Raw genomic sequence first — 25,704 nt, forward strand, 5'->3', positions numbered from 1 at the left:
TAAAATGCTTTCCCTTGTATTTACAAGATCTATCGCAATAGTCCAAAAATATTCCTTAGTGACCTAGCAAGTAAGGTCCATATACTGAAGCAGAAAATCTACTGCAGATTTCACATAACTTCTGCCTCTGGGGATGTCTACTCCTTCCTTGAGATCCTGAGAAGTAATATGAAAAGTAACATTTTGGTGCCCATTTTTATCCCTAATTTATAAATCTAAGGCAGGTTTCCTCTTAAATAATTGTGTCTTCATATAAGTGATTCAAACATGGATGACCGTGAGACGATAGGTGTGGCTCCTGTCACTTGCTGGTGACTCCCAAGTACACCAAATGGAACGTAAAAGATGTACCACTATCTTAGACTATAAGGCACAGCCTTACTTTTTGGCAAGGATCATACCTCCTGTTCACTCCCATCCCACTTAGCGCGGTTAATGGAGTCTGTAGTGATGTCAGTCCAGTACATGAGGTCTTCAGTAGCGTCCCAGTCCAGCGCCACTGCGCTACGCACGTCGGACAATGGGATGACATCATCGGACAGGTCCTCCGTGTCAAAGCTGATCCTCCGGATGTCCGTCCTTCGAGCAAAAAGCAGGAACTTGTCAAGACCTGATCGAAGGTCAAAGGTCGTCTTAATTCCTTTTGCTTCAAAATGGCACAGGCAGAGCAAAAGTAGGGGAGCAATGGGGAAGGGGGCTTTATAACTAGCACTGGGAGCAGTGGGGTGGGTGGCAAGCAGAATAACTCTAACATGTTTATTTAGTATAAAGAGTGGAGGATTAAATCTAGCATGCAGCATATGGCTAGAGAAGGGTTCATGCCCCTGCATCCCTCTGTGGTCTAGCTCAGCAGTAGGGGGTGCGTAGCTCAGACAGTTAGGTGCAGCCACTAGGGGGAGCCAGCTGTTAATGTATTGTGAATGGAGCATAGATTTGACAGGAATCATGATTATAAAACATCCAACTGCAATATTAATATATCATCCTAGATTATCTCAATATCATCCAAATACGTCCACCAGATTTAGACCCGGTACTTACTCTTAGCACAAGTCTGAAGGCCAGTCTTTCGGAATCCAGTTGGACAGGTGCAAGTGAAGGTTTTACCACTGGGCAGGCAGAGGTGGGAGCAGCCCCCATTATCTATACCACATCGGTTTGCTCCTGGGCAAGAAAAAGGGACATAATGGTTTTACAACATGTAGACATTATTCACCACCACCAAAGTAGAACATGGAGAGTCGGTTTAGAGGGAAATGCATTGGAATCCTTAGCCTAAGCCACACTAGGAACCTCCCCAGTGAATAACTGGATCAAGTCTCCCCCACTGGGTACTAGAGAACTGAATTTCTGTACTTATTAAACCTGGGCTGTTATCTTCCCATGGTTAAGAAGAACCATGGCAAAGAGAAGATGGCCAGGCCGTTATTCCATTGCACTGATCTCTACGGGTTAAGAAGGTGAATGATACTAGAAGAAGAGAAATTTAAACCACTTCCCTAGCTCATAAAGATCCCTACAATGGAATAACCTATGTCAATACTTCCCCTTGAGCCCTTGCTTGATCACTGGAAAGAGAGCAGCCCAGGAGCAGGAAGAAAATCAAATGTTTAAACATGATGAAAAGTTGGATTCACATAGGCAGAGGGAGGTCTGAAGTCACAATGCCTACAAAATGGCACATTCAGTCCCTTACCTGCGGGCTGCCGCTGTGGGTGCAGGGTGTGGATATCCATAGGGAAGTGCAGTTTGCTGCGTATCACCTCCTGGTTCTTTCCTGTAAATTTGTTGGCACTGTTGATGCTTTTCGTATGCCAGTCAGTCCAATAGAGACTGTCCTCAAATACTGTGATAGCAAACGGGTGCGGGAGGCCTGAAAGGGGAAGGAAAGAAATACTATAACTTTCAACAAAATGAGCATAGGAACGATCTGTGAGATCTTATAGATCTGCGGTCAAGTTTTAGCTAAACAGGGAACATCAATTATTCATCTAGTTAATTGCATACTCTCGCACCTTGGCTAATGACGGCTTTGCGGTTGGATCCATCCAAGTCAGAACGCTCGATAACATGGTGCTTTGCATCCACCCAGTAGATGCGGTGACCAGCATAGTCAATGGTCAAGCCGTTGGGCCAGAAAAGGTGCGTGTCGGCAATAACGCGCCGGTTGGACCCATCCATGCTGGCAAATTCAATGCGTGGTACGTTACCCCAGTCTGTCCAGTAGATGGTGCTAAACAAAAATAGAATCAGATTTTAACTAAATACCTGCTGTTTCGTTGAGCCTATACCAGTGGTAAATGACCCTTTATGTGCACAGAGGTATGGGAAAGAATTATCTCAATTATGAGTTCTTATACAAAATGTTAGTGCACACAAAGGAACATTGCCAGAGAGCTGCCATTTACATACCCCTCCATGGGGTGTAGAGCAATAGCTCTGGGTTTCTCCAGGTTGTTCCACAGGAGGACCCTGCGATGAGAGCCATCCAGATTGGACACTTCAATTCGAGATGTTCCAGAGTCTGTCCAGAACAGTTTGTCATTGATCCAGTCAATTGCAAGACCCCCTGATTCAAGAACAGAGAAGGACAAGGTCAAAGCAGGTTCCCTATTCTCTGTGCCAGTTTATAGTAGAGCATATAACAATATGTAATCACTGCCATTCCCATCTCCTACACACCTGGACTTTCAAGACCAGTAGACACCACCTCTTCCACATTACTGCCATTGAGATTGGCCCTCATGATACGGTCTAGAGTGACATCAGACCAGAAGACCAGCTCGTGCTCATGGTGGAAGTCCAAGGCAATGGCATTTTCCAGGTTATTGAGGAGAAGAGTGTATTCCGAGCGGTGAGGAAGGACCTGTCGGATGTCAATTCGATTGGCAAAAAGTAAAACCGGCTCTGGTCCTAAAGGAGAGAGAAGAGGGAACACCAAAATGGTCAAAGGAGGCAAAAAAATAAGAGCTGGAGGAACAATTGTGGTCAACAAGTGGTCTTTTGGTTATGCAGTCTTAAAATGGGCATTTGTGGAAAGATCCACTAAATTAGATAATCCAACATGGTGGACCAAATTGGGATGATTTAATCATTTGGCCCCTAGGCCTACCATTGAATGGGGGCCTATGGAAACTTGTCAGGAATGCACTGCATCAATATCCTCACTAAACAAGATTTTCAGCCAAATTTCAATCCATACATGCAACGATAAGTTGCTGACTTTGCCTGTGCTTGGCTAGCATACTTAGGTTTGAGGCAATTTGAATAAGAGACTGGAATATGAATAGGAGAGGGACTGAATAGAAAGAGGAGTAATAAAAAAATAGCAATAACTATTGTACATTTATATCCTTACAGAGCATTTGTTTTTAGATGGGGTAGGTGATCCCTATTTGAAAGCTGGAACGAGTAAAAAGAAGAAGGCAAATAATGCTAAAACTATAAAAAAAGAAAAAAGAAGACAATCTGAAAAGTTGCTTAGAATTGGCCATTCTAACACATATTAAAGGTTAACTTAAAGGTGAACCACCCTTTTAATTTTAGTAAGTTTTCATCTAAAGTAACGTGAAGATAAACCGATTAGTTCCTTGAAAGCAGTGGTTCCCAAATTGTGGGGCTGGACAACCCTGGGGGGCACAGAGCATTGGCTAGGAGAGAAAATTGCTTTCCTGGAAGATTTGGGGTGAACACAAATTTGATGTCCTAGATATTCTTGAATTGATGGCTGAAAGTCTGTTTCAGCAATGTTTTCATATGTCTTTAACCTTGTTGAGAGCTAAGAGGTCCTGGCCAAATGTTGGACTTCAGAGGAGGGCTTGAACCAAATACGCCTGGAAATTACTGCATTAAAGAATACATATAGTTGGATTGATTTATCCAGAAGAAAACCTGCATTTAACTGCTTTATACAGACTCCCCTGGGCCACAAAGTCACTTGGGTTGGCCTAACCACGAGGAAGACCATGATCTAGTAGCAAGTAGAAGATGAAACAGTTGGACATCCTTGGATAATCTTACCAAGGGCCTTGCAGCTTCGTTTGTCTGGTCGTAGTTGGTATCCGACTTCGCACCAACACTGGAATCCGCCCTGGGAGTTGACGCAGCCTTGACTACAGTAGCCTTCCTCAGCGCACTCGTCCACGTCTGAAAGCGTCAAGTTATGTTAGTGATGATTGATAAAGGAACCCCTCAATATCCAACCCTGCACCCAAAGAATGAGCTAATTGTAACGCCACCATAAAGAGTAACATCCACACTAAGAATAACTTTATTTGCAACATGACAAAAATCCTGGCTCCTTTGTTTGGAGTCACAAAACAAAGAGCTTACTCATTAGTATTTGCCAAAATCGATTTAAATTTAAATCCTGTATTTAGGCTCACCCTGGCATGATCTCCCATCGTCCCTCAGCCTGTATCCCGTTTGGCACGTGCACTGCACCAGTCCCCGCACCGTCTGGCACTTCTGTTCGCAGCCTCCATTTTGGTGGTTGCAGTTTTCCTCTCCGGTGCGCGGCCCTGAGGATGGAGGGCGAAAGTTGAATATTAGAAGGACGTGATCTATTTAATGGGTGCTGGATACACTGTAGGAATGGTGGTTGGGAAGAACTTACGGCAGTTTTGATGGGGGCTCTCGTCGCTGCTGTCCCCGCAGTCATTCACTCCATTGCAAAGTTTCCGTTGCCCAATGCAGCGTCCATTACTGCACAGAAACTGGTCCTGCGCACACTGAGGAGAGCCTTCCAGGTAAAAAATAAAAAAAAAAAAGCAATGTGGATAAGTCTGGCCAGAACATACAAGGAGAAGGTTATTTTATTCCCTTGTCCTACTAAAAGGCTCAGTGTTTTTCTCATATAAAACCCCAAAATAATACTCTGCATCACCCATAAAAACACTGTATCCGTATGCCCATTCTGAAAATCAGCAGGACTCTCTTTCACACCCTTCTTGAGGAGCAGCCGATTTCCTTCACAAGAGGGTGGCCTCAGGTTTAGGACTTTTTGAGGATCAGCTGGCCTCTAGGTCATGCTGTTTTGAGGAGCAGCTGACCATCGCACTCTCTGAACATTGCTGGTCTTGCATCTCCTTAAAGCAGCAGGGCCCTTGTTCATGTCCTTCAGTTGACTTCTTAGTCATTCCCATTTAAGGATTAGCTGGTCTTGCATGGTCTCACCTTTGCTGGTCTCACAGTCTACCTCTGTGTTGAACCCACTAGCTGGCCTCTTGTTTGTGCCCTTCCTAGGATAACCTGCCTTTTCTCTGTTGCCCCCTGTGGAAACAGCTGACCTCTACTTCATCCCACCCTATATTATCAGCTAGCCTTTTTAATACCTGCTTCCTTCACTCCTCTTTGGTCTCTCATTGTCCTTCTCCATCCACCCCATCTTTTACATGCTCCCCAGGTACGTCCCTTCTGTATCTCTATCCCCCTTACCAGTTTTCTCGCAGCCTCTCTCATCACTGTTATCTGAGCAGTCGTCCTCCCCATCGCAGCGCCATGAAAGTCGGACACAGCGACCTGAACTGCAGCGGAACTGGTCGGTCGTACAGATGGAAGTTGCTGGAATAAAGCAAATACACATTGACTTCCCATATGGAACACAAACTCTACGGCTGATCCCATAGGCATCAAAAAGAATCCCACCACCACCGTGACCACCAATAGCTGATCACCCCCAAATCCCACTCTATAAGACCTGAATGCTAATGGCTTACTGCAGTTCTTCTCATCTGATTGGTCGTCACAGTCGGAGTCACCATCGCAGCGCCACCCAGAGTTAATACATAAGCCGCTGTTGCACATGAATTCTCCAGACCTGCAGGGTTGGTGGGAGGCTGAAAGAATTGGAAAATAGTATATAAAGCAACAATCCTGCCCTAGGGCACCTTCCCAGTTGCACATTTCTCCTCTGTCTACCCTGCCCTGCATCTCTCCCTGGGTAAGTGGATCCAAACTGTTACAGAACTCTCATTCTCTGTACTTCCTATTCATGGGCTGCTCTCCTTCCACTGGTCAGGCAGGGTTGGCTTCTGACAGTGATAAATTAAAGGGAGGAACACCTTTCCTTGGTTCTAATGGCAGAGTAAAGATGGTTGAGAAAACTTAAGCCACTAGAGGAAGCACTTATGGCCAACAAAGATGAAAATAATAGGTAAGTACACCCAATGCAAAAATTATAATTACTTACAGCAGTCCGACTCATCAGACCAGTCACCGCAGTCGTCATCACCATCGCAGTGATAAATATCCAGGATGCAGCGGCCGTAAGCGCATTGAAATTCCTCCACACTACAGCTCGGGGCAGGGACATCGGAGGCTGTATGAGAAAGGGCAAGAAATGCATGAGATGGTCCTACTGAGTTGGACAATAGGTGCTGCCTCTGGGACACGGTTATACAGATAGCTAGAATCTTAGCTGCCATAAAGCAGGGCAGCACTGCTGCTTACAATGGGGATCAGATAGGATCTGTGCAGTCACTAAGACAGAATGTTCTGTTATACAGATAGCTAGAATCTCAGCTGCCATAAAGCAGGACAGGACTGCTGCTTCCAATGGGGATCAGATATGATCTGTGCAGCCACTAGGACAGAATTCTCTGTTATACAGATAGCTAGAATCTCAGCTGCTAAAAAGCAGGACTGGACTGCTGCTCACAATGGGGATCAGATAGGATCTGTGCAGCCACTGGGACAGAATGTTCTGTTATACAGATAACTAGAATCTCAGCTGCCATAAAGCAGGACAGGACTGCTGCTTACAATGGGGATCAGATAGGATCTGTGCAGTCACTGGGACAGAATGTTCTGTTATACAGATAGCTAGAATCTCAGCTGCCATAAAGCAGGACAGGACTGCTGCTTACAATGGGGATCAGAAAGGATCTGTGCAGCCACTGGGACAGAATGCTCTGTTATACAGATAGCTAGAATTTAGCTGCCATAAAGCAGGACAGGACTGCTGCTTACAATGGGGATCAGAAAGGATCTGTGCAGCCACTGGGACAGAATGCTCTGTTATACAGATAGCTAGAATCTCAGCTGCCATAAAGCAGGGCAGCACTGCTGCTTCCAATTGGGGATCAGATGGGAGGTGACAGATGTTAACAATTACTTCTGAAGGGCCAGAACCTAAGTTCAAAAAATACTCACGGCACGACTCCTCGTCAGATCCATCCTTACAGTCAGTGTCTCCGTCACAGAACCAGTGCTCAGCGATACAGCTCCCGTCTGCACAGCCGAACTCCTTCTCTGAACACTTCCTCATATCTACAGATAAAATGTGGCAATTAGAACCAGCTGTCACCTGGGAAAATGCAATTAAACTAAAGGAAAGGCTAAGCTAGAATAAGCATTTTTCTCCTGCTCACTTGTAGAACATCCCATCAATAGTGGGAATTAACGTGACTTACATTTTAGGAAGGGAGCAAAATCCCAGCTCGTTAAGAGCCTTAATTTGGCATTGCTCATTTCATGCAGCCATTGTTTATTTCCAGTCGAGTGGTTGGAAGTTTCCCCACTGTCAGAGACAATATTCTCAATTACACTTGATTTACACGGACTGCTTTTTTAGTTCCCGACAGTGGCAGAACTAAATTACTGGGTCCCACAGCAAAATCTTTTTCCGGCCCTCTAGACTTTGTGAATTAAATATTTTTTCTACACACATATTAATGATTCTTCAGACAATGCCCCACTGGGACTGCTAAACATTTTCCCCCTTTCACTTTGCCCTTTCTTTTAAAGAAAAAAGTACTGACTTATCAGAGCAGACAATATTTAGTACTGCGCTCCAGTATCAGACTATCAGACTTGCCAACTCGTCCCTTTCCCTCTCCCAGCTCGGACCCCTTGCCTCTCCCAGCTCGGACCCTTCCCGCTCCCAGCTCGGGCCCTTGCCTCTCCCAGCTCGGGCCCTTGCCTCTCCCAGCTCGGGCCCTTGCCTCTCCCAGCTCGGGCCCTTGCCTCTCCCAGCTCGGGCCCTTGCCTCTCCCAGCTCGGGCCCTTGCCTCTCCCAGCTCGGGCCCTTGCCTCTCCCAGCTCGGGCCCTTGCCTCTCCCAGCTCGGGCCCTTGCCTCTCCCAGCTCGGGCCCTTGCCTCTCCCAGCTCGGGCCCTTGCCTCTCCCAGCTCGGGCCCTTCCCGCTCCCAGCTCGGACCCTTCCCGCTCCCATCTCCGACCCTTCCCGCTCCCAACTCGGACCCTTCCCGCTCCCAACTCGGACCCTTCCCGCTCCCAACTCGGACCCTTCCCGCTCCAAAATATACAGATGATGCTGGGCCCTTGAAGTCAGCCCCCCAACATCCCAGTTCAACCCTGTCTCCATTTTTTGCACCCTGTCCTGCACAGGGTTCTGTCTGTATCAGGGCCACCAATGAATGATACAACTCATATTCCAAGAGGATTTTGTACTTTGAGATGGGGATGTCCCACTGGGGATCAAAGCTTCATAAATAATTTGTTTGCCAGTGACAATATCATAGTTTTACCGCAGCCAATGGATTAAATTTCATGTGATCTCAATTGAGAAGGAAGTCGTTTTTACCGCACTGCTCGTCGCTATTATCTCCGCAGTCATTGTCCCCATCGCAGTGCCACAGGCTTCGGATACAGTATCCATTCTGGCACGAGAACTCGTCCTCCTCACATTCCCGGGGTGCTGCAGGAAGAGAACAGGGAGGTCGCAGGTTTCTACATTGTATAATAGTGCCCCGAACACCTGAGGGCCCATAATGAGTGTCTCTGAGGGCCCACAGTATTTCACTAGAAGCCTGCAACTCCCTTGTGTGTTGCCTATCATTCCAACTATAGAGAAAGAGTACCCGGAGAGCACAACACATCTTATGGTATCATCAGGTCATTGCTGGATATTCCCGCAATAATTACATGATGATACCATAAGATGTGTTGTGCTCTCTGGGTACTCTTTCTCTATTACTCGTTTCTCTAATATTTGTTTTACTAACTTCTCGTACTCAAACAGTGACTCGGAAGAGTCAGGAAGTGGTTTCTTTCCTAACAGAAAATCGTTTCAGTTTCTCGTTGTGTGCAAAAATACTAAGGATTTCCAACTCCTGTCTGGTTTTGAGGTTTTGCTACTACAGGTATGGGATCCGTTATCTGGAAACCCGATATCCAAAAAGCTCCGAATTATGGGATGGCCGTCTCCCATAGACTCCATTTTATCCAAATAATCAAATTTTTTAAAAATGGATTCCTTTTTCTCTGTAATAATAAAACAGTAGCTTGTACTTGATCCCAACTAAGATATAATTAATCCTTATTGGAAGCCTATTGGGTTTATTTAATGTTTACATGATTTTCTAGTAGACTTAAGGTTTCCAAATTACGGAAAGATCCGTTATCCGAGGTCCTGGGCATTCTGGATAACAGATCCCATACCTGTATTCATTCCCAAGTTGTTCAGAAACTTACGGCAGTCCTGTTCGTCGGAATCGTCCTCGCAGTCATTGTCGCCGTCACACACCCAGGAGCGGCGGATACACTTTCCATTGTCGCAGTGAAAATCCATTGGGGAGCAGGTGGGCAGCACTGCGGGGAGAGTCAGGTTTATACATGCAATGGCACAGGGGCTTCACATATTACAGACATAAGAAACATTTCCCCTCCAGAGATGTTGTACTACATATCCCAGCATCCCCCGACAGCTGAAGGCTTGCCCACAAGCAATACTCTGATTCAAGTCCCATGACTTACTGCAGCCATCTTCATCGCTGTGGTCGCCACAGTCATTATCCCCATCGCACTGCCACTGCGCAGGAATACACGTACACTCCCCGAACGCGCTGACGGCACATGTGAAGTGATTGCGGCCGCAGGAGCATTCTGGTGAGCTGGAGACCCCTGTAAGAGCAAGAAGGGGACATTAAGAACTTTATATATACTCTTTGTGCTTTCTGTGCCCTTGGAGTAAATAAATCAAAATATGCAGATAAATTACATAAACTAAAAACATGTAGGGAACATAAAGGGAAGACAAAACGTTTGCTAATCAGAACAGGATTTCCTATATATTCCCCTTTTAATAAGCGTCAGCCTTCAAAGTCAAAGAGCCTCGTTTAATTGGCCCTGCCACTTAACCCATGACCCGTGTCCCTTTCTTCTTTCTTTTTTGTTTTTGTCTCCGGCACCCCCACCCCTAATTCACTAGTCAGTGAGCCTCTCTGTGCATCTTTAAGTGTAGGAATAATGAGATACAGAAGAGATAAGATGGGATTTAAAGAGCAAGGCATATGGGTTGAGTTTGAGAGATTTCAAGCCCAACTAGCTCTCAAGGTTACACCTAGCAGATGTTTTGGTTGCTCAGATTTCAGTCGGTGTACATTACTAGGTATTACTGTGCATTACTATCATTTACTAGGTATTGCTGGGCATTACTGGGCATCACTATGCATTACTGGGTATCACTGTGCATCACTATGCATTACTGTGCATAGCTGGGCATCACTATGCATTACTGTGCATTACTGGGTTTCACTATGCATTACTGAGCATTACTGTGCATTGCTGGGCATCACTGTGCATTGCTGGGTTTCACTATGCATTACTGGGTATTACTGGGCATCGCTGTGCATTACTGGGTATTACTGGCCATCACTCTGCATAACTGGGCATTACTGGCATCACTGGGCATCACTATGCATTACTGGGTATTGCTGGGCATCACTGTGCATTACTGGGTATCACTATGCATTACTGGGTATTACTGGGCATCGCTGTGCATTACTGGGTATTACTGGCCATCACTCTGCATAACTGGGCATTACTGGCATCACTGGGCATCACTATGCATTACTGGGTATTGCTGGGCATCACTGTGCATTACTGGGTATCACTATGCATTACTGTGTATTACTGGGCATTACTGGGTATTACTGGCCATCACTCTGCATAACTGGGCATCACTGTGCATTACTGGATATTACTGGGCATCACTGTGCATTGCTGGGTATCACTAGGCATTACTGGGTATCACTATGTATTGCTGGGCATCACTATGCATTACTGGATTTTACTGGGCATCACTGTGCATTACTAGGCATCACGATGCATTATTGGGCATCTCTGTGCATTACTAGGCATCACTGGGCATTACTGGGCATCACTGGGCATCATTATGCATTACTGGGCATTACTGGGCATCACTATGCATTGTTGGGCATCACTGGGCATTGCTGGGCATCACTATGCATTACTGGATATTACTGGGCATCACTATGCATTACTGGGCATCACTATGCATTACTGTGCATCATTGTGCAATAGTCTTCACAAACAGGGAATTCAAGCACAAATAAAAATATAGAGCCCAGTAGTGCACTGGTTAACTGGGGGGCCGAGAGCTCTATATGCGTTTGTATGTCTGCATTGGTTTCTTCCATTACTCCAAAAACATAGCTTTTATATTGCACCAGGGAAATTAGGATTTTTTAAATAACCTACAAATTAGAAAATAAAATGCAAGATATTGTGGGTTGCTACGAGCAACTGCAGATTTTTTTCCAGCCCTGCTCTCGCACTAAGGCCAATAAGTAATATAGCTATGAAATAATACGGTCTAGCCATGTTCCTTTGCATAGGGAATTTACTTTTATAAGCAGGTAGCAGAAATAACAAGCCAAATCCACTCTGTCGCCAGAGGCTTTACAGGGTCTGAGAGTTGTGGTTCAGCACCAAATTTTGTTTATAATCACCCCATTATCCATTTAGGGCTTGCCTAGCCTTTATATAAACAAACAAATGGATCAATGGGCCTGAAGTCTCCGGGGAATATCCTCCACTACCTTTTTTATCAGAAGTCACCACCCACATTCCATATGAAATCCCAACTGACAGTGACCCACTTCACTTACCCCCAGTCCCTTGCCCTTATCAGACATGGCCCCCCATCCCCCCACACACGCGCACACACATGTATTGTTCCTGCAGGACAATGTCCCCTTTATAGTCTGCCTTTCCCCAGTCTCTTGTGCTGCGACACAGAGGGGAAGGGACACTGTCGTATGGCCAATACAGGGTAAATTATTTGCACTGCCAAATAAAGCTGTATAAAATCAGATAGGATCTGTGCAGCCACTAGGACAGAATGCTCTGTTATACAGATAGCTAGAATCTCAGCTGCCATAAAGCAGGACAGGACTGCTGCTTACAATGGGGATCAGATAGGATCTGTGCAGCGACTGGGACAGAATGTTCTGTTATACAGATAGCTAGAATCTCAGCTGCCATAAAGCAGGACAGGACTGCTGCTTACAATGGGGATCAGATAGGATCTGTGCAGCCACTGGGACAGAATGTTCTGTTATACAGATAGCTAGAATCTCAGCTGCCATAAAGCAGGACAGGACTGCTGCTTACAATAGGGATCAGATAGGATCTGTGCAGCCACTAGGACAGAATGCTCTGTTATACAGATAGCTAGAATCTCAGCCATAAAGCAGGACAGGACTGCTGCTTACAATGGGGATCAGATAGGATCTGTGCAGCCACTGGGACAGAATGTTCTGTTATACAGATAGCTAGAATCTCAGCTGCCATAAAGCAGGACAGGACTGCTGCTTACAATGGGGATCAGATAGGATCTGTGCAGCCACTGGGACAGAATGTTCTGTTATACAGATAGCTAGAATCTCAGCTGCCATAAAGCAGGACAGGACTGCTGCTTACAATGGGGATCAGATAGGATCTGTGCAGCCACTGGGACAGAATGCTCTGTTATACAGATAGCTAGAATCTCAGCTGCCATAAAGCAGGACAGGACTGCTGCTTACAATGGGGATCAGATAGGATCTGTGCAGCCACTGGGACAGAATGTTCTGTTATACAGATAGCTAGAATCTCAGCTGCCATAAAGCAGGACAGGACTGCTGCTTACAATGGGGATCAGATAGGATCTGTGCAGCCACTGGGACAGAATGTTCTGTTATACAGATAGCTAGAATCTCAGCTGCCATAAAGCAGGACAGGACTGCTGCTTACAATGGGGATCAGATAGGATCTGTGCAGCCACTGGGACAGAATGCTCTGTTATACAGATAGCTAGAATCTCAGCTGCCATAAAGCAGGACAGGACTGCTGCTTACAATGGGGATCAGATAGGATCTGTGCAGCCACTGGGACAGAATGTTCTGTTATACAGATAGCTAGAATCTCAGCTGCCATAAAGCAGGACAGGACTACTGCTTACAATGGGGATCAGATAGGATCTGTGCAGCGACTGGGACAGAATGCTCTGTTAAACAGATAGCTAGAATCTCAGCTGCCATAAAGCAGGACAGGACTGCTGCTTACAATGGGGATCAGATAGGATATGTGCGGCCACTGGGACAGAATGTTCTGTTATACAGATAGCTAGAATCTCAGCTGCCATAAAGCAGGACAGGACTGCTGCTTACAATGGGGATCAGATAGGATCTGTGCAGCCACTGGGACAGAATTCTCTGTTAAACAGATAGCTAGAATCTCAGCTGCCATAAAGCAGGACAGGACTGCTGCTTATGATGGGGATCAGATAGGATCTGTCGCTCTGTTTGGCATTTCGCTGTGATTAAGCGGAATCACCCCAAGTAATATAATTTACCTGCAGTGATATTAGAAAAAGGAATGACATTTTTAAGAGCTTTGATGCCTGTAGTAGCATTTTTACTGCAGCCGACATCTCCCCATGTGCCATTACCCTAAAGCTAGCCATACACATAACGACAAGGGGGAACCCCAGGCAGCAGCCCAGATAACATCACCCAACCCCATGGGCTTGTTCTGTCAGCATTCAGGGCTGATTTACTCCCTTGTTCAGAAGGTAATGCTTATTAGACACAATTAAAGGGCACCTGGAGAGGAAGGGGCACATGAAACAAATTGAAGCCGCCCATCGCTTTCCAGTAATGCCAGTTTAGAACAAGCGTGTAATAGCACCGGTGGTGCTTCCAAATAGCTAAATATGGAGAGGGAATATTAGAGAACATGGGAATATATTTATTGGGAATCACCAGTTTGGAACATTCTATTCTTGGAAATCAATACCCAGCCCCCTGACTTCAATATCCACATTAAGAGAAGGGTAAAGGTGACAACCCTACACACAGCACTTCACATTACAGTCAGTGGGATGAGCTTGTAGCACCATCAAAGTGTTTATTGTTTGAACACAATGATGGGTGTGAACATAAGAAGGTGTGACCCACAGCAATTACATGGAGAAGTCTCTGCAGTCAAAACATAGTTATGGCCTATAGGTGTACACCCAATGACTGTGTAGGAAGAGTGGGAAATAGTAGTTATATTAGGTTATATTAGGACAACATGGTGATAGCACGATAAGATGCCTAGTTGATGACAGCAGGTTGAGGTACAGAAAGTAGGGCAGGACTGAGACAGTAGGGCAGGGTGGTCATAGTAGGGCAAGATGAAGACAGTAGGGCAAGATGAAGACAGTAGTGCAAGGCAGAGACAGTAGGGCAGAGTTGTCGTAGTAGGGCAAGATGAAGACAGTAGGGCAGAGTGGTGATAGTAAGGCAAGATGAAGAGAGTAAGACAAGATGGAGACAACAATAGGGCAGTGTGTGATAGTGGGGCAAGTTGAAGAGAGTAGGGCAAGGTGGAAATAGTAGGAGCAGAATAGATTGTATGGCAAGATGGAGAACATAGGCAAGATTGACAAAGTAGGGCAAGGCAAAGCCAGTACGACATGGTGGAGACAGTAAGGGCAATATAAAGATTGTAGGGCAAGACGGACACAGTAGAGCAAGACGGAGACGGTAGGGCAAGGTGGTGACAGTAAGGCACATTAGTGATAGTAGGGCAAGATGAAGACCGTAAGACAAAATGGAGATAGTATGGCAAGGAGAAGACAATAGAGCAAGATGGAGAGAGTAAGGCAAGATGGAGACAGTAGGGCAGGGTGTAAAAGTGGAGCAAGTTGAAGACAGTAGGGAAAAGTCAGTGGGGCATAGTGGAGAAATTGGGGCAAAATGAAGATTGTATGGCAAGATGGAGACTTTAGGGCAAGACAGAGACAGTAGGGCAAGATTGACAAAGTAGAGCAAGGCAAAGCCAGTAAGGAATGGTGGAGACAGTAGGGGCAAAATAAAGATTGTAGGGCAAGGTGGTGATAGTAGGACATGATGGAGATAGCAGGGCAAGACTGCAACTGTATGTATAATAGTATAATATGGCAAGTAGTATTACAGGATAGAAAGGCAAGATGCCAACAGTTTCTAGTGGTACCCAAACTGCAGTCCTTCAGCTGAAACTCAGCTCCAAGTAGCGTTAAAAGCTGGATGTCGGAGTGGAAACTGTACTTCAACAACAGAGAAAGGTCCATAGGTCAGAAAGTCTTGCTTTATGTAAATATTGGGGCTATACAAAGTCTGTTGTACCCTGCCACTACTAAAGATATCCCCCCAAACACGTAAATACATAAAAGCAGGGTTGGGGAAGAGGGGGTTAGTTTCCCTTTCCCTGAATACGACAAATAAAATGACCTGCTTAGTACAACACTTGGAAATATTTGCCCGGAGCCAGTGGCAGTCACTGAGCCACGTATTATTGTCGCACAGAGCTGGCGTTCTGAGAACCAGCAGGGGGCCAGAGCGAGAGGCGGGGGGTTTATAAGAGGATCCATTGTGAGCCGGCACTGCAGGTGCTGAGTTATTGTTGGAAGGGGAAAGAGGGGCGCACTACGTAGACAACACAACCCTAACCTCCACTACACAAACACACAACAGGGACAGCATCTCCACAAAACATGCACAAAGTGAAAAGTGTTTCTATTTTTATTTGAGAAACTAAAACCCCCCCCCATTCTCTTCCCAGTGAAGTGTAAAGAAATAAGCAGGGATTGTGCAAGGCCTCTTTATACAAAGACAAGGAGTCCCCTACTGTTCCTGGTCCTGCATAGTAGCCAGGCTCCTAGGGTCTGCTTTCTGAAGCCTCTTATTATCTGCTCCAGGGGTGAGCAAGGACTAAAACATTCCCACAATCCCCTGCTGGGGAAGATTCGCCCCGAAGCACAGTGGGGGGACAGAATGGGAATGGAGGGGGGTGAGATTACATGGCAAGAGAAAAAAAAAAAAAAGAGGGGGGCACAGAGGAAAAGAAAAAGTGGAGGGGGCTGCATATTTGTGCATTAAGAAGGAATAATTGAGTTAATGCAGAGGAAGATCTACTCGCTGGGAAGTTCTTTTATAGAGTGGCAATAAAGCAAAGCGTTCACCCATACAGCAATCGCCGGGGCAACCAACTCAACAATTAAAGAGGGTGAAGAGTTCCCCTTATTCTCCCCCCTCAACCACCCACAAATTAGATATGAAGGAAATTGGGGACAACAGAGAAAGAAGTAAAGAAATGAAAAATGAGGAAACTGTCAACATACAGTAGGTGTCTTTATGGGGTTTGAATAGGGGGGTCACTGCCTTGGGCTCTGCACTTCAATGGGGGGGCACAGTTGTAAATAGGAATGGTAGCAGCAACAACCAAGGTAGAAATACAGTAGCACAGGAATCGCTCCTGCCGCTCTTTCTTGCCCCCACCAAGGTAGATTAAGGTGGAGGATCCAGTAGCCGGAATTCTTGGGGCTTAAGGAAAAAAAAATTGTTAGGACTAGGACACTACATACAACTTGCGTCTAGTGCCAAGGTGCCAAACAGTACTGGGCAAGATGCTGATTTCAGAACAAGAGGGCAACAGAAGGAAATGGAGACAAGAGAACAAGATGGAGACGTAAAACAAGATGAAGACACTAGGATATGGAGAAAGTAAAGAAGATGGGGACAGTAGGACAAAATGGTACCAGTAGGAAATAGAACAAGATGGATATAGACAGACAAGATGAAGACACTAGGAAATGGAGTAGGACAAATATAAGATAGTGGAAGGAAGAATTGAGCAAAGTGGAACAGGATGGAAACAGTAGGACCAAATGAAGGCAGTTGGACATGGACAGTAGGACAAAATAGTGCCAGTAGGAAATTAGGGATGCAGGATTCGATTCGGGATTCGGTCAGGATTTGGCCTTTTTCAGCAGGATTCAGATTCAGCCGAATCCTTCTGCCAGGCCGAACCGAATCCTAATTTGCATATGCAAATTAGGGGCGGGAGGGAAATCGCATGACTTTTTGTCACAAAACAAGGAAGTAAAAAATGTTTTCCCCTTCCCACCCCTAATTTGCATATGCAAATTAGGATTTGGTTCGGTATTCGGCCGAATCTTTCGAGAAGGATTCGGGGGTTCGGCCGAATCCAAAATAGTGGATTGGGTGTATCTCTATAGGAAATACATCAAGATGGAGATAGATGGGCAAGAAGAAGACATTAGGAAATGGTGACCGTGAAGATGATGGAGACAGTAGGACAAAATGGCAAAATAGTACCAGTAGGAAATACATCAAGATGGAGATAGTCCGGCAAGATGTAGACACTAGGAAATGGTGACAGTGAAGATGATGGAGACAATAGGACAAAATAGTACCAATAGGAAATACATCAAAATGGAAATAGACAAGATGAAGACATTAGGAAATGAAGACAGTAGGACAAAGACTAGATAGAGGAAAGAAGACATGGAGATATAGAAACAAGTTGAAGGCAGTTAGACAAGGATGAAACAGTGGAAGAAGTTGATGACAATAGGACAAGATGGAAACAGTGGAACGAGATGGAGGTAGTAGAACAAGATTCGACAGTGGGACATGAAGATTGTGTTGCCGGACAAGATGGCAACATTTCCACTTCATATGAGTGTTGCGCAACCTTAAGCTTTTCACAACACACAAAGGGCAGCAGTTTGGGTGATGCCGACTTACGGTGTTACAGCCATCATTTTACCTACTTATCCCTATTTATATACCTAATATACCTGCTTATCCCCCAGCTCTTCCCAGAACATCAGAAACAACGTTTCAGGCAAATATATGCATTTATTCTTATATTTTATTCCCTAGATGCTGTATTCTCAGTTATTTTCATAACTTGCTAGAGGAGCTAATCCCTATGCAGCAGGAGTATGCAAATGACAAAACAGATATGGATTCCGCTGGAGGCTTGTGATGGAACGTTCCCCTAATGCTGATCACACTGTGCTGAGCTGACGTTTTCCTCTCCTCGTTCACCGGGGGGGGGTCTAAAATAGAACACTGTAAGCGTCTTACTGAGGGGTCAGAGCTGGCGGGTTAACATACAGCAAGCAATTCAGCAGCAAGTACCACTCTGATTTTGTCTGAGATAAAACTCCCAAAATATCTTCTAGGTCATTTAAGACCTAGAAGGTAGGGTGCAAAGTGCAAAACATGGGCACAATCAGCCATGTTTTTGCACTTTGCATTCTGCCTTCCATCTCAGAGACCTGCAGCCACCCCCATAAAGGGTTCACTTTAGGAATGCCCTGCTGTACCTCTTAATGCTCTTGAACTTCTGTCCAGGGTCTACATAAATGATCCATCTTGGGTTGTAAAGTAGAGACTTGAAGCCTGTGGGGTGATTTTAAGTTTAACAGACACTGATATTAGGCATAATCAGCATCGTATTGGAGGGTTGAAGCCCACCGGAGGTTCCGCCATGGGGTCCCCAACATAGGAGCCCTCTGCCCCAGCCGAAACCTTATCTTCTCTAGTTATGAGGCTGAGGGATAAAATCAGGGGGCACACACTGGGCCCGCCAGCCCAGTCCAACCCTGCACATAATCGTGAATTATGACACAGTAGAAGGTGATAAAGAAACATTATATTAGACAAACATAAATGGTTGACACAGTGGGTTGCATTGCTACCTGGAGTCCTAGGTTCGATACCAGCCGAGGACAATCTGCAAGAAGTTTGTATGCTCTTCTAACTATACACTATGAACTATAGTAGCCCTTTAAGAGGGCCAAGCATGTACAACAGAACAAAATTGGCCAGAGATGCAGACACGGAGTATGACAGTCACCAGTCTTCATGGTACCAACATCATCAATTTACCCCAGTACCACAACTAAAAGCAGACAAAAGTCACTGTCATTTCTCTCTCATGTTCCATGAACTCCTGCCCAAGGAGAGGAGCTTGCAATCTGCACACGGACCCAGGACTGGTATGTTAGTGGTAACAGGCATCCCTAGTAGAGCTGATAAATGGAGAAACAAAGTTCTTAATAGTCTGGGAAATCAGATTATTCCATCTCTGCTAATAACCCTGGATCCGTGGTTTAATGAGGCTTGTTCATTTAGCAGTTCTTTATGTATAAACACTGACTGTGCAGATGATGTACAGCAGCGCATAACGTGATGGCCAATGGTGTGATATAACAGAAAAAGCTTTATGGGTTCAACTTAACGTTTGGGCTGATGATCTGCTTTGGAAAAAGAAACTTAAATTCAGTCGGAACCACCTCCAAGTAAGTCAGCAAAACCAGAACAAAGGGCCCATCTCTAGTGCTATGGTGCTGGTCTGCCATAGATGTCCATAGAGCCTATAACTCTTGTACTTGTGGGAGATCTAATAAGCATCATGCCTACCTCTTGTTCATGGTATGGTCTGGTTTGGAACCAATATACACACAGCCCATTATTCCATTGTATTGTTGGTCTGTCTACAGGGCAAGTTAAGCACGGAGCCTTTTACTGATCCATCACAGAGTGCTCAACCCAATACTTGCATTATTAAATTGTTTGAGGGATAATATGCCTAAAGCTCGTCGGTCTGTATTTATGGCTTGTCAGTCAGTAATATACATACACCCCATCTCTTCCATTGGTCTGTTTGCTTGGAGGGGGGGAACTGTACTATATTGTTGGTCTATTACAGACTGAGGGGGGGGGGGGTCAACCCAACACTTGCACTGTATTATTAGACTATTTGAGAGAGACTATCCCCAAAGCCCTGTGTTGATGAGCAGGAGGTAATAATATGCACACAACCCTCCTCTTCATTCTGCATGGGTTCAGCTATTGTCTGAATGTGTAAAACTGCTGTAGCTGTAATGCACCTCTCTGCTCCACACAGGGTTAACGGTTGTTTACAAGAAGGAGAACAAAATAATTGTCTATCACTGCAAGTACTTACAAGTATCCCGATCCTTCCCTCAACCCACCCCCTTCTTTTCTATACACCCCTCACTACACAAGGAATGAGATTTCTTCTGCACCGCAGCCACCAGAGCAGCAAATGTAGCAGCAATTCCTTCTGCAACCGGCTCATGTGACCACTCACGTATTGAGTTTAGTAGAAAGAGGGGCTCCTGTCATGGTGGGAAGTGTGGGGACTCCCACGTGATGGGATAAAGCATTTTCTATTACGCAATGTTTCCTAAGATGAATAATGGGGACAGAATACGTCTCCAAGCCAATGGGAAATTGGTAGCCTTTAGGGCAGAGACACACGCTGAGATTCAGGGAGATTAGTCGCCCAGCGACAACTCTCCTCTTCTTTGGGGCGACTAATCTCCCCGAACTGCCACCCGTCAGTTAGAACATAAATTGCCACCGGGATGGCAATCGGTGCACATCATTTTCCGAAGTCGCCAAAAGTTGCATCACAAGGAGGCAGTTCGGGCCCTGACCATCTGTTTAAACTGACTTTTACTTGAATGTCTACGTTGGTCTATCACCGGTTACATTGCAAACCATCTTTGGGGATTTGAGAATACAATACAGGATGATGACAACCTCATGGAACAGATCCTGCTGCTGGCTCCAACGGAGAGCTCAACAGATGGTAGAAAGATCCTAGCACAGATACAAATACATCTCTTATCTGGCATTCCTGCTGCTGCTCCATTCACCACCTAAAGGTGGCCATACACGGGCCGATAAAAGCTGCCGACAGACCAAGTCGGCAGCTTATTGGCCCGTGTATGGGGGCCCCCGACGGGCTTCCCCGATCGAGATCTGGCCGAAAGTCGGCCAGATCTCGATCGGATGGGGTTAAAAATCCCGTCGGATCGCGGCCGCATCTGTTCGTTGATGCGGTCCCGCGATCCGACCGCCCGTTTGGCGAACGCTAGGATCCGATCGTTGGGCCCTAGGGCCCACGATCGGATCAGCCCGATATTGCCCACCTCAAGGTGGGCATATCGGAGGGAGATCCGCTCGTTTGGCGACATCGCCAAACGAGCGGATCTATCCGTGTATGGCCACCTTAATTCTATATATTTGGGGAAAGAACTGTCTGGCTCTCGTCTCGCCCCGATCACTTATGCTTTAAGTTCTCCCAGTAATGAAAGTGAAGGGGCGGATGGGAAGTGCTGTTGACAAAGCTCTTCAGTAAAGGAATGTTACTTGGGTGGCATCCAGCAAGCAGAAGGCTCAAAGACAAACTCTCATATCAACAGAGACAACATCACCTATAAATATAACCTGCTGGGTCCTGACAAAGGGTAGATAGCCAAATCTGGCTCCATGGGCACTCACCAGTCTGCCCATGCATATTTCTAAACAAACTGTCTGTTTGCATAGACCACTATGTTCCTATATCTGTATAACACCATTATAAGCTGAAGAAGACCCTCACCAAAGGTTGCACCTCTTAAAGGCCTGAGCTGAAAGGATCCAACAACCACTGCCTTAGACCTATCTGTGCTAAGAAACTGGAACAAATACTGTTTATATGTGCCATACATACATTTAATATATATTATGTTTCCCATTTCAATTATTATATTTGAATCGTGGCCCTTGCCTAATATATTACAAAGGTCCATGATGTGTCAGCCATCCTCTACTTTCCCCTTCTTGCCCTTTTCTTCCAAACTGCACAGAACATTCCTTCCCATGTTACACCCCCCCCTTCCCAATTTGGCTCTTATGCTCATCAACTTCCCTTCCCGGGGCGTGAAATCCTATTTATTTTAATACCACCGCCACCTGTGCCTGTCCATTCGGCAGCTTTGTCCTGACAAAATCTAATTTTAACTTCAGGCCAGTGAGTGACATGTTCTTCACATCGCCGGAGCTTCCCGAGTGTGAGAGTTCATATTTAACAAGCCTTGTAAAGCCTCATTGTTGATGGGCCCATGTGTTTTCCCAGTAATTACAATGTAAATTGATTCTTGTGTGGTTGCGGGGGGCGGGGCAAAGCTGAAAACTTTAAAAGAAAAAAACATTTTTTTTAAAGAAGATGTAATTCTAAACAAATGTCCTATAAATATTAACTGGAAATTGGAGGAGTCCTTAAATTGCCCCAAAGACAGCTGCTCTTGGTATGATCCAACCATATTACAATGTGATAGAGAAGGCTGAACATATGTGGCAATTATAGGAGGGACTGTACTGGCAGCTCCTTTGCAAGATACTGTCCAGCCATGCATGATGATGTCAGCTACTGTTTGTATGATGTCATCATTATAATCATTATGAATATCCAGCATATTCCACAGGGCGGTGCAGCACTCCATTGAAAGGATAAAAATACAGATGGACTTTCTTGCATCTAATGATGCCAAGAACAATCAGAGCTCAAGGGCTACCTGTGACAATCTCCATCAATGGACAACCACTACCATCCGTTCCAGCCAAACCTTTTTACATAGCTCTTCTTCCTGGCTGAGGCTCAGCTATGAGTAGGGTCCAAACAGGTTGAGAAATTCTTGACCTGAAGCCTACCGTACCCTGCCCTTTACCAAGCCCTGCTCAACCAAGGTCAATGGTCATGGGTACCTAGGTCTCTGTGACTCGAGCTTCTAAGGAAAAGCCACCAAGAACCCTAACAGCCTATGAAACCTGGTTTTGGTCTAATCTGGGCATCACTAGCAGGGTTCTTGAGGTCCCCACCCCATGATAACTCTGGATAGAAGGTGTGTGCCCTCAGAGCAGCACAAACACCTGGCATGAGTACATGTGCACCCATCTCACAAGCTTTTGTAAATGGTTAGACACCTGCAACTTGGCACCAACCTTCGTCCCCCTAAGCAGCAGCCCCTAACCCTAACCGCCTCTTAACACAGTTATCATCCACCTGGGAGGGTGCGTCAGCCCCGAGTTCCCTTTGAAATCATTACTTCAGGGTTTCCTATTTAATTAATCTGTATTAGGAACTAGTCCGCCAGATACGTTGGAACATTAATTAAACTTTTGCCAAAGTTATACATTGATTGATAGCTCATTAAAATTCTAGGTCATGAAGAAGCAGAGTATTTAAAGGGAAAGGCATGTTGTAAGAGCCCTTGTGTAAACATGCATGTGCATTACATGCTACAATGTGTTTTCTTTCAATTATGAATGTTCTACCATATTATCTGCGGTTTCTGTGCCGGGAATCATGGTTTCTCCCTATGTAGGCCACAGGCCAACTTACCTGCAGCCATGTCTATGCCCAGCTATTAGGGGCGTAACTACAAAGGAAGAAGACCCAGGGGGGCCCCATGAGGTATAGAGGCCCCATGAGGCCCAAATAAACAGCAATTTCAACATATATTGGTAAAACAGGACAATCTCTGCCACCCCATCCTCAGCTATTGGCACGTGACTGTTACATTTAGCAAATGATCGTAGAAGCTAGGGGTGCTCTTCTCCAGCCCACTGCCATAATTTATTTTAATATACCCTTGGGTGCCCCATTCTACTAAATTGCCATGAGGCCCAGGTGGTCAGTGTGCCCTTTAATCCAGTATTTACGACTAATAAGAGCCCCATGTTTTTTTATGGTGGCCAAGGGAAAGTCAATCAAAAAGGAAAATATCTATACATTAACCTACTCCAGAGTGTGGCTAGACTACAGCTCCCAGCAGGGTCAGTGCAGGTGCTGGGTAGGGCTGAATAGGAGAAGGCCTGGATAGATAGACGAGTAATAAAAAGTAGCAATGACAATACATTTGTAGCCTTACAGAGCACTTGTTATTTTAGACGGGGTCAGTGACCCCCATTTGAAAGCTGCAAAGAGTCAGAAGAAGGTGTCAAATGATTCAAAAACTATAAAAATGAAGACCAATGAAAAAATTGCTTAGAATTAGCCATTGCATAACATAAAAAGTTAACTTAAACGGGTGGTTCACTACGTTAACGTTTAGCATGTTATAGAATGGGCAAATCTAAGTAACTTTTTAATTGGTTTTCATTATCTATTTTGTATGGCTTTTGAATTATTTACCTTCTGCTTCGGATCCTTTCCAGCATTCATATGGGGGTCACTGAAACTTCGGACCCTAGCAACCAGATTTTCTTGAAGTTCAAATTGGAGAGCTTGTGAACGAAAAGCTAAATAACTTAAAATCACAAATAATGGAAAAATGAGAACCAATTGCAAATTGTCTCAGAATATCACTCTCTACTAACTCGGTTAACTCAAAGGTGAACAACCCCTTTAAATGTGAGCCACCCCTTTAAGCACTGATTAGCCTGCTGCAGGTAGAATACTTAGGGCAGAGACAGACGAGAAGATTCGGGAAGATTTAGTCACCCGCCTACTCCTCGGGTGATTTAGAGCATAGACGGCGGGGAGGCAGATTGGGGAGATTAGTCGCCCAAAGAAGAGGGTATTTGTCGCTGGGCGACTAAATCTCCCCGAATCTTCTCATCTGTCTCTGCCCTTAAAGAAAATATCTGATTGGTCACTGTGATCCAGTTACCTTACCCTACATATATATACAGATGCATGCATCTACTAGAAAAACAAATGTTATGCTCCAGCTCTGCTGGGATTTATACTTAAGTCATGGGAAAACATGTTTTTTTCAAAACACATCAGTTGAAAGTGCTGCTCCAGCAGAATTCTGCACTGAAATCCATTTTTCAAAAGAACAAACAGATTTTTTTATATTCAGTTTTGAAATCTGACATGGGGCTAGACATATTGTCAAATTCCCAGCTGCCCCCAGTCATGTGACTTGTGCTCTGATAAACTTCAATCACTCTTTACTGCTGTACTGCAAGTTGGAGTGATATCACCCCCTCCCCCCCCAGCAGCCTAACAACAGAACAATGGGAAGGTAACCAGACAGCGGCTCCCTAACACAAGATAACAGCTGCCTGGTAGATCTAAGAACAACACTCAATAGTAAAATCCAGGTCCCACTGAGACACATTCAGTTACATTGAGTAGGAGAAATAACAGCCTGCCAGAAAGTAATTCCATCCTAAAGTGCAGGCACAAGTCACATGACTGGGGCAGCTGGGAAACTGACAAAATGTCTAGCCCCATGTCAGATTTCAAAATTGAATATAAAAAAAAAATCTGTTTGCTCTTTTGAGAAATGGATTTCAGTGCAGAATTCTGCTGAAGCAGCACTATTAACTGATGTGTTTTGTAAAAAACATGTTTTTCCATGACAGTATCCCTTTAATATAAAATGAAATTCACGTCCTTATTTCAATGGTAATAGGTGTCAGTGCAGAGCAAGAGCAACACCTGGTTTTAACCCTTCTGGGGCCCAAAGGCTCTGCCCTAACCTGCAAGTGCCTGGGGCACTCAATGGATTAAACCAGGTCTATTCAGAGTGAATCCAAACCCTGGGGGCATCCAGGCTGCAGGAATAACCAATTAGAAGAAGAGCAAATGGGCCTAGTTTGCATGTGAATGGCAAATCGGCCGGGCTAATCCCAGTACAAGGTCTTGCCAGTGTTCCCTCAGGATTCCAAAGAAAGCAAATGAACTCGGAAGGCTAAAGCCGGTCAATTAAAAAGGTTTCACTGCTCGTTAAGAATAAAGCGCCTACTACCATTCAGGATCCCATTATGAAAAATGGTGTAATTAGTCGGCCGAAGCAGACGTCACCGTGAAA

General features: G+C 45.2%; 1 protein-coding gene across 1 annotated transcript in view; it reads right to left on the bottom strand.

The window, feature by feature from the left end:
- The window catches only part of lrp4.L (LDL receptor related protein 4 L homeolog), a 46,176-nt gene that overhangs the window by 12,610 nt on the left and 7,862 nt on the right, over positions 1 to 25,704 (bottom strand). Inside the window, exons 2-17 of the mRNA XM_018257330.2 lie at positions 9,717 to 9,863; positions 9,435 to 9,551; positions 8,545 to 8,658; positions 7,153 to 7,269; positions 6,191 to 6,319; positions 5,718 to 5,837; positions 5,437 to 5,562; positions 4,616 to 4,741; positions 4,386 to 4,520; positions 4,021 to 4,146; positions 2,683 to 2,913; positions 2,413 to 2,569; positions 2,016 to 2,233; positions 1,697 to 1,873; positions 1,042 to 1,164; positions 402 to 610 (exon numbers count right to left, since the gene is read on the bottom strand). Of these exons, the coding sequence (XP_018112819.1) occupies positions 402 to 610; positions 1,042 to 1,164; positions 1,697 to 1,873; positions 2,016 to 2,233; positions 2,413 to 2,569; positions 2,683 to 2,913; positions 4,021 to 4,146; positions 4,386 to 4,520; positions 4,616 to 4,741; positions 5,437 to 5,562; positions 5,718 to 5,837; positions 6,191 to 6,319; positions 7,153 to 7,269; positions 8,545 to 8,658; positions 9,435 to 9,551; positions 9,717 to 9,863 (2,372 nt within the window). The remainder of the gene's footprint in view (positions 1 to 401; positions 611 to 1,041; positions 1,165 to 1,696; positions 1,874 to 2,015; positions 2,234 to 2,412; positions 2,570 to 2,682; positions 2,914 to 4,020; positions 4,147 to 4,385; positions 4,521 to 4,615; positions 4,742 to 5,436; positions 5,563 to 5,717; positions 5,838 to 6,190; positions 6,320 to 7,152; positions 7,270 to 8,544; positions 8,659 to 9,434; positions 9,552 to 9,716; positions 9,864 to 25,704) is intronic.

The sequence above is a fragment of the Xenopus laevis genome, chromosome 4L (assembly GCF_017654675.1).
Source record: "Xenopus laevis strain J_2021 chromosome 4L, Xenopus_laevis_v10.1, whole genome shotgun sequence".
NCBI classification, from domain to species: domain Eukaryota; kingdom Metazoa; phylum Chordata; class Amphibia; order Anura; family Pipidae; genus Xenopus; species Xenopus laevis.